Raw genomic sequence first — 14885 nt, forward strand, 5'->3', positions numbered from 1 at the left:
GTAGGATGGGAGTCCAGGATGGCAAGGATCTGAAAAAGTACACAGACATTTTTGAACTCTGATTTGCATGTGATGCAGTCCCATTCAAATGTATTTACCTTTCCTTTCAGCTGCACTCGTTCACATTCTTCAAATTCAATACTTGAATCCGTATAAGTTATAGTATAAGCTTGGCTTATACTGTAACAGGTATCACCATACTTAACAAAAGATGTTCTTTCTTTAATAAAGAGAATACCAACTTTCAGGTCTGCCTCTCGAGGCATGTTGCTAAGAAAGGTGATGCTTTACATCAGCATGGTTGCTTCAGAAAAAAAAAAGCAGTTTATTCCAGCTTCCGATATTATAAACTCATCTTCTCTACTATCCAGCTATTTGCTTGTTCAAAAAACCACGGAAATTGCTTTTTTCTTTAAGACAATTATCTCATACCAAACAGCTATTCTAGGCTTTTTTTGTTTTACTGGGGTTTTTTTCCTACTCTATTTTGTATTTTACTATTTTACTACTGTGACTAATAAAACCAAGTCATAATCATTTGACGAAACAACACAACTGACAACATAGAAGGAAAGAAAAAAGAAAAAAAACGCTTCAATACTAAATCTATGAGGTTTTGAATTTCTTATTAATCCTTTACTTAGCAAGTGTAGAGAGATAATGTACTAACATTCAGTGGTCAGAGCTCTTGCCTCCACTATTACCAATGAGCTAACACAGCAAAATTTCCTTACTTCTGACCAGTCCAAAGCGACCCACTGTGGGGGACAGGACTGATTGTTACAGTGCTCTTTTTCAATAGGCCGGTGTGTTAAACAGTTGGTATTGTCCAGTGTCTCCTCCTCAGAAGGTCCAATCTTTCTGATACAGAGAACTGTTCGTGAACGCATTCCTCCATCACAAGTCTTACTGCATTCTGACCAATCTCCTATAAACCATCTGGATAGAAAAGGTTAGGAGACTCAGTTAATGCATTTCAGAAACAGAGTAGATAATTGCACAAACTCAGAAGCCAAACAGTTTAAATTACTAAACCTAAATCATTGTTAACAATACATGTATTCACAGTGAAATAAAGTAGAAACTTATGGGTCTTTTTACTGAACATTTAATTTATGCCTTACTGCAATCATATCTTCCAATAATAATACTACTTTGTATTTCTCTAGAGCAGCAATTTGCAGCTTAGGCTACAGTAGTTAGAAAGGAGTGTTGAGCCTGACAAAACTGCAGCTATTTAAGTAGATTTGTACTTGACTTCCCTGAAATTATTTCTCTGAAAATGGTTTTGCAAATGGAAAAGTTTGGGAACCACTACTGTAGGTTACAGCACAAGTTAAAAGCCAAGGTGGTTGCCTCTCCAGTATAATTACATTAAAATAATTTGATCTCAAAATCGGGCTTTCTGAGAGTTAATTCTCATCTGATTATGAAAAATTTCTAAACTTTTTTATAAAAGGCTATACTGAAATGTAAAATATTCTTACTTATTAGAGTAAGTAATGCAAACACTAGTAAAACATTAATTCATCACATAAAAAATTTAAAGCACTGCATGATAGGTGCTAGAGAGAACTTCTGACTGCATGTCCATAGTAAAAGTCAGGAGTTGGACAGTTTATTTAGATTATTTTGTGTTGCCGCAGAGATTAAAGCAGCTGTTAATCTGGCTGTAATACTCTTTTTATTTTCCTTTCCCTCCTGATGAATGGTTAATGCAGCTCAATTCACTGGATATATCTCTTCACATATTTGATCACATTTGGTCTTCCCTATTTCCTATGTTGATTAGATACACTTGCCTGAATCATCCTTGCAAAGGATGAAGGTGAAGTCTAGTATGCTATCACATGTTGCCAACATGCCAAAAATGCCAGGCATGTCAGTCACTGTGGATGTTCCTGGAGGTATGCTTGGAGCTACCTCCTAAGATTTGTCATTTTCTGAAGCCTCTGTCAAAAAAGATGTGCTGCTATCTTGTCTTATGTTATAGAATGTATAATATATTCTAAGAAGAACCTAGATCAATGCAGAGATGCAAACAAATATGCCATATTCTGTCATTAATCTCCCAGCAAAAGAGAATTAATTTGTGATTCTTTGCCACCAAACATGCTTCTACCACAGCAGGGAGAATTAGAAGCATTTCAGAGCTCTGGAGAGACTGAAGTGTTAATTTTTAGTTGGTACTATGATTTGCTCAAATGCATTCTCAGATACCTTTTATTTTTATACTGTATGACAAGACAGTACTATTCATAATTCATAGAACTATGAGAGTTACCTGTATCATTTCCTGAAATCTGGAATATTAAGGGTTACTTATTGTAATAACAAACAAAATAATTATGAACAAACAGTCTTCACTTCTGCTCAGAGACTTCAAGTATAATGTAACTGGCATTCAGCTAGAAAGAGTAACATTTTCATAACTTTTGGTATACACCCGGAGGAAAGTAGAATTGTGCTAATTAAAAATGGAAATATTTGGCCACTCTATGTAAAGAGTAAGTCTTACTGGGTGATAAATCTTCCAGTCAAAAGGGTCAAACTTCTTTGGGTAACTATCTGTTATTTGAACAGGCAAGTTCTTCTAGACTACTTACAGGATCAGGAATCAAGAACCATTCCTTAGGAGTTTGGCACTTTGTATTCACCCTGTTGGGAACATGGGACTGGAGGCAGATGTGGGCTGAACTGCTCTGACATATTCAAGCAGATGCTGGTTAATACACACCACCCACTTTCTGAATCTTGATGACTTGAGTTTCGCCATGTTCATCAATGTCCCTGCTGTACTGGATAGAGAATCCGGAAGTGTCCCACTTTGTGGCTTGGGGTTTTTTTTTCTTGGTTTTGGTTTTTAAATAAATAGTTAAGCCACACAAAGGAAGGGATAGGGATGTGTTTGGTAAAAAGGAACTGACCAAACATGACCACTTCCTAAGTTCTGCTCTCAGGTACATGGTGTGAGAGTTTAGTTAGTGCACTTAGAGCCATGCTAAACAGCATTACCCAAACAGAAGCCAAGTGTATATCCTTGCAGGGCAAACATATATTTACACATAGACTGTGGGGACAATGATTTAGACCTACTTTAGAGCTGTTTGTGAGACAGCACATTCACATTCAATCACACTCAAGGCGAGAGCAGTGTAATGGCTTCACTTCTGTTTATGTCACAAGAGTATGGTACATGACAGAGGGGGAGTAAGTGTAGAAGACATTGCTCTGCCATCCTGCAACCAGTAACCACACGGGGAGAAGCCATTGATACTCTAGGAAGAAACTGGCTTCATGAAGACCTGTTGGGACTTTAACGCATTACAGTCTTGTCTAATTCCTTCCAGTGTCCTTCATGCTACAATTTTACGGTTTCTAAGAGTCATTTAAAAGAGACCACAGCATTTCTTTATTGTGCAACAACTACATTTAATCAGCATTAATGATTTTCATGCCCAGTTAGAATATAGCTACAGATTATCACCAAATTTAAACTAACCAGAGCTTGTGAATCAATAAACTGTTGTATCTCTTCCATTCTTTCCACAAGTTTTATTTGTCTCAAAACATAAGGAGCTGTTGTGCATATGCTGAAATTATTTTCTAGTGCAAAATATCACAACTGTTTCCTAAACAGCTTTTGTAGCTATGCTACAGGTCCTTGCTAAATTTCATTCTTGAACAAATGAGCTGCTGTGCTTTTAATTATCTTTTCAATATATAGCATACAGCTATCTTTAAAAATAAAACTAAACAGATGTAACCAAGTAGACACCTAATCCTAAAGGCACACAGCATTACTGTACAACACTGAGTATCCTGGAGAGAAAGTTGTTTGACAAAATGATTATCAGTAAATGGTTTGGTCTATTAAGCAGTTTCTACATTTGCTATTTCTCATGTGAACACTTCAACCCAAATTTTAATATAATAGACTTAAAAATATAGCAACATTTAGTATGTAATATGAAATATCCATGGCAAAGTTAGTGTCACCTCAAGATTATTCTGTAACTATTACCTTAAGAATGGTTCCCAGTTCTACTCTGAGAACTACTCGCCATATCTGACTTTTACACCCCCAAAACTGCTTTAATAGTACGTTTTTACTTACAATGTCTGATCTGCTTTGTGTAGTTTAAACACCACTGTTCCTCAGTCAAATCAGGCCTCCTCTAGGTCAAAGTGTATATTTTCCACAACTGATTTCAGAGGAACAAGAAACAGTAACAAAAAGACCAAAACCAAATATCCTGACTGATAACACAGGACCCTAATCCTAGGTCAGAATTTTATACACATTTGGTCAACAGCATTTATTATAGATCACAAAGACTCTTCTATCTATGCAAAACACATGTCCATCTTAGTGACTAATAACTTACTCAGGTGGGCAAGGCTCAGTGTTGCAGGCTCTTTGGTTTTCTGGAGGCTTACTGTCAGGGTCACAGTAATTGTTTTGTACAATGGAGTTGTCATCCAGCCTTTTACACACCACCTCTTGTCTCTGCACACCTTGGGATGAAATGAAACACCATTAATTAATCATTCTTGCTCTTCCACTTGCTGAGCAAAAGTGTATTTCACCTATTGATTATTAATCCTACCATCCCACTTTAATTGGCTGAATGCTGCAGGGGTGTGAATTCCAATTGTCTGAATGCCCCCTGACCACAATAAATCTCTCATTTTCCTTCAATTTTAGTCCACCCCACTGAGAGAGGATTTTAAATTGCTGTTGTTTTCTAAAACAAAAGGAATATATTTATAGATTTACTAACAGATCGTTTTTATTTGTATATTGCACAAAATCCATTTTCTCTCTACCCTCCTCTCATAGTAAAAGACACATTTCCAAAGAAAACATCACCAAATAGAATGTGGTCACACTTCAGTGCAGAATTATTTGTTCATGTGCTCTGGTTTAAAATAAACCAGCAATACTGGGAAACAGTGTTGCATTTTTATACGTGTTATCCTATAAACATTTTCTTCATTAAAATAATAAAAGTATTATTCATTCTGAAAGATGCAGTTTGTCTCTGTGAACGCTCATTTTGTCTGGCACTCCCAGCTTCTCTTTCACTGTTAACCATCAACAGGGCAGTTTAGAATTGATTATAATTCTCAAAAACATAATGATGTATCACTGCCAAGGCAACATTATAAGGTAGCGTATTAGGATCAAAAGAAAGGCATCAAAGAACCACTGATATGACAACAGTGCAGCTCAGAGTATTGCTGTAAAAAGTAGTACACACGGCCTCCTCCTCTCTTTTTAGAATAAGCTGTATGATGTTTGCTAGCATAAAGACTGTGGATCTGCAATTCATATGCAGTTCTTACTGAACAGCAGTACTCATAATACTGAAATAATACAATTATTCCTATGATAAAATCTGCAAAAAGCCCTGAACTTTTCTTAAAAGCAGAAGCAATTATTTAACTTTCTCCAAAATGTGAAATGCATACAATTAAATAGGGATTAAAACATCCTGGCTTCAAATATCTGCCAACTTTACAGCCCTCTCTCCATTTTAAGACAAGCTTTTTATAGGAGGTAGACATGCAGTAATAAAATTAATTACATAAATCTGTTTTTCAGGCACTGAACATCCCAGTAAAAACATGGGATTTCTTTCACCAAATATCTGTAGTCCTTTTGCTCATTTTAAACAAGCTAAACAACTTACCTTGTAATTGCCACTTTTGTTAGACAAAAATGGACAAGAATCAAATTTCCTACTTTGGTTCATAAAATGTGATCCACATAGAATTCAGGTATTTAATTCTACAGTGAGTCAAGCCTAGCCTTAAGATGCCTGAAGTTTGGCCCCCAAAGCATCCTGCTTGGCTATGAACAGAAGCCTCCCAGTCTACAGACATGTGAAATGTCTTCATGAAGTTATGTGCAAAGGTCATGGGGAAAATGGTAACCTCCTTTTTCATGAGTCTTGAGGATGGCATGCACTTCCCCATGAAGCTGCAGATGCAGGAGTAGCTATGATCCCTTCTCACTCTGAGGGGATTCCTAATTCCCATGAGAACACCGTAACTTCTGTGATTTAGTGGTTAGTTTAGCTAAGGTGGCAAGACTGTGGTTTCTAGTCTGTAGATTATTTCTAGTTTTTATTCAATTATGGTCTGATGTAAAATGTTTAAACCACCTTGAAACCAAGGATGAAAATCCATACCTGCCTGTGCTAGATTAATGTCTTATTTTCTGGTTACAGATTACACCTCTTTCTTGTCTTCCTGCCATGAGCCCCATGAATCTTGCATCCCTAGCTGCACTGTGGCCCAGAATGCTTATTAAAAATTTTTTCCCCTTCCCTACCCTCTTAGACTCCTGAATTTTCTATAGCACACAGTTAAGAGTACTCTTCTGGATATGTACTCCCAGCTGAAACCTCTTCACTCTGCAATAGGGAATTGCTATTTAATAGGTAACTGTCACGGCATCCTGCAAATTATGGGTATTATCCCTTACGTAAAAATAGAGCCTTGTTAATTCAAATACTCTTGGGAAAACCCAGCAGTCTGGATCCTAAGCACATAAATATGTTCCATGTGTCCTCAACTCTAATGTTCTTGTTCCTGACAAACAGGAGAGTCGTTAGATTCATCACTCAACATACCGTTTCTTACAGGATGCCTGTTTAGCAGGTGAGAACTTTGATTCAGCCCTCAAAATCACCTGCATCTTCACCTCACCTCAAAATCATTAACCATGTTGAGACCAACTATGCCTAATGCTGGAGTCTTCACTCTACTGCAATACCTAAATCCAGAATCTGGAGTTTTGCTGCTGGGATCTCCTTTTTGATTATAACTACACATAACCTTCACAAAGTAGGCACTTTAAATCAGGTTGTAAATCATTTCACATGTCTGACATCTCAGGTTATCCATAAACATCACAATCATTTTAAAGTAAGCTTTGTTTATGAAAAAGATAATGAATAATATGAGATACATGTCTTACAGCCAAGTAAACCAATCAGTGCCTTCCATTTGCTCTTCATTCTACACATACCTGGAAGCCACATTAGACAACAGCTGGTACTACTAAACAGCACAGAACATGCCAGACTGTTTTCCAAGTGTATCCTACACACACAAATCTACATGAACAAGCTAAAAAGAAAACACCATTTTTGAACAGTATTCAACCTCTATTTTTCTGCTAATTTTCAAGTTATGTGCTTTACATGTTGGAAAACAAATCATTTATCTAGATAGTTAGGTCCAGTTGGAATTGAGATACAACTCCAATCAGTAGCATAGGGGACTCTCAAGGGCCTGAAGTATGTCTCCACAGCTATCAGTTGACTGCGTTAACATACAGATATTCTCTTTCAGATATTCATCCATCAGGTACGAAAGATTGGAGAGCTTCACATAAAGATGTTCCATTTATAGCATTCTCAGCATCTAATATTTCAATTACATGAAATGATATAAAGCTGAAATTCAGTGAGATCTTGCACTATAAGGGCAATTGAATAACCTTGGAACACAGGAACTTGGAACACACAGCTAGAAGCAACACCCTTCTATTGCTGGGAAGCACTCTATGTAACCCCTTTCATAAATTGATCAAGCTCCACTTCAAGCCCAGGTACATTTTTCTTCTCTGAACTTCACACCTGTGACTACTATAAGCATTCCAATTTCCATTCTAGAGGCATTAATTGCCAATTTAATTTTTTAAAGTCAAAATGGTCTTTCAGTTTAAGTAACTTCATTGTATTAATCAAGTCAACTCTTAGCAGTCTCTGTGTTAGATACACCATTCCTTTGGTCAACCTTACAACCCTTCTGTGCATCTGCTCACACCTGAGTTTATTACAACCACAATACAAACTGTGCCCAGTACTCCAGAGGGATCTTACTAGTGCCTTATCCAGTGTCATTAATACTTTTAAACAAACACATCCTAAAATCAAATCTGCCTTTATCATGACTACAACATATGCCAGTCTTCTCCATATGTCTGCTAGTGCTGCACTGTCAGCAAATTTCAACAGAGCTTTCTACTTTTTATGCTATCAGAACAAGAAAACTGAAGTCTCATGAGTCATGTGAAAGGTCTTTAAGAAGCCCACTAGGCTGACTGCCTTTTGGCCTAAAAATTTACATTTTAAGCATGCCTCTTGTCTACTAATCTTTCCTACTTCTTTTTTAGGTGTGACAACAAAAGCCTTAACAAAGTCTAGATCAATGAATCTACTACATTCCTTGATCTAGAAAATTAGTTATATTTTGAAGTATATCTGGCTAGTCAGAAATGACCTAACATATTACACTTTGGCCATTTGTCACTTATTTCTAGATCTTTATCCTTTTTCTTCAAAATTTCCAATCAGTTAGTAATTCAATGTTGTTGTTACATATTTCGTTCTATATGTATATACATATATACACGCAGCCAGAGTAAGAGATTATTTTCTTCAGTTCTCTACTCCTTTAGTACTATTTTAGTGGAGAAAATATGTATCAATTGCAGCATGAAAAGAGAGAGCAAAATGTTTACCAGATTAGGCTCTCCTTTATAATCTCAATCTTTGCTTTTTGACATTACGTGGAAGATGTAAATATTTGAGAAACTATGACAAGATGATTCACTTTAGATTCTACGATTTATGCAAACAACGCCAACAGATGAGAATAATTAAAATCCAGTCTGACAACCTGAGTAGGAGTGTTTCTTTTGCAATTTTCTACTCAAATTCACTGTGATGAGAAATAGTATTTAAAAAGTCTAGCCAAATAGGATTGCTAGTAACATGGCACTGCTGGTTGACATAGAATTTATGTTCAGCTCTGACTGATGAATAATCATTCATCCTTTCTATCACAAGCTGCCTTAATTCTCTTGGTGGCTGATAAAACAGGCTGAATGTTGCTTCGTAATGGTATTTCCCTCAAATGTAATTGCTTAAAAATAACAATTTATGCACAGTTTATAATTAAGCATTTTAATGATACATACCATTCTTGCAAATATATTTATAGGATAGCATAGGTATTAATGTTATGTTTTCACTGAATTTCCTACTGGCATCAGACACATTTCCTTGTAGGCTTTGGCTAAAAATTGGCAGTCTCAGTAAATTCATTTCTGAGGAGCTATGTAATAAGAAAGTATTCTGAAGTACTATGAATACAAAGTATCACTGTGCTCAGTTTAAAAAAAAAAAAATTAAGTCAAATGTGTTATTTATTGAACATTGGTCAGGTAGCATATCACCTGTAAGACAGTATTCACCACTATTCACTCATACAGTGAAGAATCTTTAATCCATGCCAGGAGATACATTAATCCAGCTTTAAAATGTTTGCAGCATCTTACCACACAGTATGTAAACTTTATATTGTTGTCTAATTACAATGTCATTTAAAATAAAATCTCAGAAACAAAATTCAGATTCTAACTTTAAAACAAGAAAAAGAAATAGAAAAATCTAGAAGTGCAGTTTTTACCCAGACAATAGCTACAACTTGGTTAAGCCCTGTGGGCCTTGAAAAAATCTTTTTAAATTATCAACTCTTCCCTGAGTATATGGTCTCTCTTAAAATAATCTAAAAAGCACAGCTAAACAAGTTCATTTAAACTCTTGGGGGAATAATTACAAGCAGTTAAACTGAAACACTCTGCTTTCAAATCTACAGATTTATAGTTTATAATAAAAGACATAAAATGTCCTCATGACTGGTCAATGCAATTCTAATAGAAAACAAAACTCCAGCGGTTTAGTGACCATAATCTCCAGAGAACTGAGATGTTTTGCAGATTTCAATTCACAAATAGTCTGCATGACTTACAGCAGCCAAATTTTAAATTACATGGAGCACATTTTATTCTTAAATTAAAACTGCAGGCATGTAAATGCTATATCTATTTTTAAAAGCAATCCCAAAAATTGTGGTTTGCAATTGCAACAGTTAATTATAAAGATGCCAGTACCAATACATAGTGAATTCTGCATCACTGAAACTAGTGCATGCTGGTTAAACCAGACATACTTTCTGAGCTCACTCATCATATCACAAGATGTTTATCAGAGAGCCAAACTTAACATTTTCCTTGATGAGGACAAGTATGTTTCATTTGTCTAAAGACAGTTTCATAATTCATCTGACGGCATGAAAGAAAAACATAGTAGGCACCACTCTACAAGAGTGACCAGCAGCAAATAAAACTGGACAGCAATCAATTTACTTATAATATTATACTGACTGACTATTTAATAAAAAACCATTAATATCTAAGACATTTAACTCACCCGGAGATGAACTCTCATAGAATGAATAAAATCAAAACCAATGCTTAGGATACCTCATAAATTCCAGATAATAAATGCTGTCATTTATTGTAATTTAATGCTAGAATTTATTGAGCATGGAAGAAATTTTAGAAAGGGGTATATGCACTTATTGTAGTTTATTTTTAAATATATCCCTTTGTTGGATTTTTTTTAAACAATAACACCAGCAGTTCACTTCCTTACTAAGAGTACTTATGGATCTGGACAAAGTTATACACTTGCCCTTGGAAAGCTACAAGATAACATACAAGGAAAGACAGGCATGAGAGTAAATAAACTACAATTCTGTGATCTGTAAGTGATATATATCACCCTTTCCTATTTTAGCACTTTCTTCTTCTCTTTCCAGCTCTCATTTTCTTATTTTATTTCCTATTTCTACATATTCTAGTTTTCCCTTTCTCAGACTCTCTCATTAAATGATAAAGTAATCAGGTCCTTAAAGAAAATCTTCTGTTGTCATCATTTTTTTCTGAATTCCAGCAAACTGTTCATCCATCCATCCCTTCTGAATTCCCTGTGTTCTCTCCTCTCCCACTCTTCTCTGTACAGATAAACTTGCACTGTACATTCTGGTATTCGCTGGCATTGTTTTCCTGCAGTATTGTGGAAGTCTGCCACCAGCTATAAAGACCTATATAAGATAGTAACAAACTTTCCTTCTGGAAAACCTTGACTGAGAGTGGAACAGTTATCAGTGAACTTTCAGGAAAAAAGGGAATTAATACGGACAATACATGCAGATCAGTTTTACATAATGTTGCCAGAGAGGAAGAACTAGCTCAGATACTATAAATTTGTATTTTAAAGAAAAGTTTTTCAATATAGAAAATACTGGTTCTAGTGTAAAAAAGAAAAGCTGCAATTCTGGATGAATGAAATTATATTCTCCTCCTACAAATGAGTACATGAATCCAAGAAAATAAAAGAGTTGTCTGTTACCAGGCAAGGTTTTTAACTACCTGGTAAATCTGAAGAACCTATTTTTAGAAAAACTTAAGAAAATACCAAAATAAACCTCAGACTTTTGAGACATTGCTGCTTGGTTCACTGTACAGAACATGATGGCCACTGGCAGAGAAACTATGGAATATTTTGTTCTTCTTTAACATGAGTGACACTACTAAATACACAGTTTACAATCTTTCATGAAAGAAAGACTAAATTCCTTCTGCTTTTTAGAGGCAATCTAAAAACGTAATTGTTTGTTTCACAAACTTGAATTTATCTCCTAGACCACTCGATGAAGAATACAGGGGGAGAGGAGGTATAATGTCTACTGTGGAAAGAGTTCATTGATTACAGGTGCCTGGCTGAGTTTTCAGAATGCTTTGCTTTACACACACTTCATGCAATGATGAAATTCATTGCGTGCTTCAGAGGTCAGACATTCCAGAAAGGTACCCATATAATGACAAACTGATAATTAGCAGGTAAGACTGCAATTTATGCTTTGAGTTGCTCACTATCACATGGGAACCACATAAGGGAGGCAGGAAAGGATTCCAGAGCTCTGGCACCGCATTGAGCTGTCATAAGCAGGGAACCCTCCTCCTCCTCCTCCCATTCCATTTACCATGCTCTTCCTATTCTGCAAAACTGAGACAGGCCCTAGAACAGAGGTCCTGTTTGAAAAGTTAAAGCACTTTTACTGTTCAGACGTGACTCATCAGCACAGCAGAGATTAACATAATATAGAAGTCCAGCGGAACAGACAGCACGTTACCATCTAATTAAAAATTGTATGTTGCTCCTAGCTTGCTCTTGCTCCTTGGCTCCTGACTGCTCTAGTTATCCTTCTCCAAAACAAGGGCTACAAGCAGCTCTAGGAATGGCTGAATGCAGTGGACTGCTCTCAAAATACTACGACAAACTGACTGCACAAATATCGGACACTTCTGCTATATACAATACTCCAAATCTATTTAAACTCTGCACTGCCAAAATGCTACTCTAGCCTTTGTGCTCTACTTCACAACATTCAACACATATCCTCAAGTTCACAATACAGAAACATCATGTTGGTACGCAGTAAAGCAGTTCTCACTTTTTTTTTTTTTTATTCTTTGAATTAAAAAACAAGCATCAAGTAATAACTATGTTTTAAGCGTCACAGACTTGGTCAAATGGTATGTAATGCAGATACAGTCAGTCTGATTTAGAAAGAACTAGACTTAAATAGTGTGGAATGGACATGAGCTAGCCGGTGACACAGCCTCAGAGAATGGTCCCTGCTCAAATGGTCCCTGTTTCACAGAACAGCCACAACTACAGAAAACAATTTAAGATTTCATAGTCATCCTTAATTCTGTCATTTCTTGGCTTCTAAATACTTGCAAATTTGATGTTCTTTTAAGACAGCTTTTTAAGTGTTACATACACCTAGACAAAAGATGTAATATTAAAATACAGGCATGTTTAGAGATGGACAGAAGTTAAACATGTTGATTATAACCTAGATTTGCCTACAGTTTTGATATAAAGCCTATGCTTTGATATAAAAGTATATCCAGCTCTCCGTTGTCTAGAGTTTTCCTGGATCAAGATGGAATAGCATATGATCAAACCTTGATCAGTCCATGCACTACAGGGGAGCTACACCAACTACAATAAGAGGCAGGAAAATGTTGATGCCTTTAACTTGTTCACAGTCTGTCCCAAAGTCACCATATAATTTTTTTAACCTCATAAATAAAAAATAATTTCCACACTAATATTCCTCACACATGCTGATTGTCCTTTTTTTACTTTCAGTGAGAAATTCTTTAACTATTTAGTATTTTGTTATCCTTTGATGTAGAGCAAAATGTCTCTTCTAAAGACAGAGTTCAAGTAAAAACAACTTCAATAACAGACTTCATAATGAGGCCTATAGAAATAAACAAAGCCATGCAGCAGTTTCATTTCTAAGTTTTCTCAACACTTCATATTTATACTAGCCAAATTTTCCAGTTACGGTCTCTGTCTCTACAACCTTTGTCTCCCTTTTCTTTTTCCCTGACTCAGCTCCTTTTTAGAATTGTGTCTTCTTTTGGTATATGGTGAAAGGTGTTTCATAAACTGGGGGGAATAGGAGGTACTCATATGGAGAAAGCAGATACAGTTTTTAACATAAATTATAGCTACAATGCGGTATTTATTCCCTGAGCACAGAGCTCAGTGAAAATAAGTGACCAAAGTACATGCTCATACTAAGCTGAAAGAAAGAAAAGTGCCTTAGCCACCATAAGTTACCAAAGAAAATCCTTCCCTCCAAAAAAAAGTTTCAAATGAATAAATGTATGCAGTTTTCAGGGATCCACAAATCTTCCCTTAGAAGTTAATTAATTAAGTCAAAATGTTTTAATCTAGACAAGTGCCTACTCCTTCAGAGCCAATTATTTCTTCTATTGTATATTGCTGAACCTGTGACATGACAATGACCTGCATGACAGAAGATCCATGGCTAAAGTCTTGTCTCTACCTAAATCAATGGGAGTGTTCCCATGACTTCAAAAAGATCATCAACTCATTGCCATCATAACAATAGGATCTGGCAGTACTTGAAAGGTTCTGATACTTGGAACTGTCTTTTACTATAAGCTAGGCACTTCCCCTCACTCACTACCATTAAAATAGTAGTTAAAAAAGCAATCTGTCACCCAGGAATCCAACAAACGAACAATAAAAATACTTGAGAAAGTTGGCACCTTCCTCTATTTTGTTTCAAGACTTTCTCTATTTAGCAGCACAGAAGAGAATTTGTGCTGTCCTTTGTGTATTACATATGGGTAAGCAAACAGCTGTATTTAAACAGCAAACAACTAATAACATCCACAGCAGGTTCCAGCAGAAAGATGACTCACGATGGTTCTAAACATGAATACCTCCAGTAGCCAGAAAAAAAAGGACAAATATTTGGTCCAAAGGTTCTTTAAAAAAATATGGGCAGTGCACAGTGCAGCAGAAAACTGAAATTCTGAGGTGGGATTTAAAGTGCTCTCCCGTATCTTCTGAAACAGAGGTATGTTGGGGAGATGATGCATTCAGTCTCCAGAGAGAAGAAAGATACTGTTCACACAGCACTTCTACTCACCAGTCCTTGCAGCAGCAACGGTGTTGGCTTTGAAGGAAGCCAACTGTCCTGCTCTCCCAGCCAGAGGTAAAGAATTGCATTGGTGGCCACTAGAGGGAGGATTAGGAATACAGTAAATTGTGGGCAAAAGGCACCCATGATGAATCACATGGGACGACCTACAAATCCCCCACCGCTGCCAAAGGGCAACAATTCTCAGATACTGCTATGGGCTGGTAAGTATAATCCAGTTATTATCATCTGCTACAGAGGAGCTGCCAGTATGCATCCTGAACTTTGGTGGCTGGAGGATAGGAGGGCTGACTAGGATCATGTGAAGCATACCTACAAACACACAAAGACACATCCCTTTATTTACAGTTGTCTTATTCGCCTTCTGGTTTTTAATCTCCTTACTTAAAACTTCTGATGTCCTTTATCAAGAAAGCTCCTGTGAAAAGCAAACATACCAGCTTCACGAGAATCTCAGAAGCATC

The 14885-nt window shown here is 36.4% G+C and overlaps 1 protein-coding gene across 2 annotated transcripts in view; it reads right to left on the reverse strand.

The window, feature by feature from the left end:
- Window positions 1–14885, reverse strand: part of ADAMTS6 (ADAM metallopeptidase with thrombospondin type 1 motif 6) — a 159395-nt gene that overhangs the window by 17339 nt on the left and 127171 nt on the right. For both annotated transcript variants that reach the window (XM_075021634.1, XM_075021633.1), the window contains 2 exons: window positions 4389–4518; window positions 735–939 (listed from right to left, as the gene is read on the reverse strand). In XM_075021634.1, the coding sequence (XP_074877735.1) occupies window positions 735–939; window positions 4389–4518 (335 nt within the window). The remainder of the gene's footprint in view (window positions 1–734; window positions 940–4388; window positions 4519–14885) is intronic.

The sequence above is a fragment of the Buteo buteo genome, chromosome Z (genome assembly GCF_964188355.1).
Source record: "Buteo buteo chromosome Z, bButBut1.hap1.1, whole genome shotgun sequence".
NCBI classification, from domain to species: domain Eukaryota; kingdom Metazoa; phylum Chordata; class Aves; order Accipitriformes; family Accipitridae; genus Buteo; species Buteo buteo.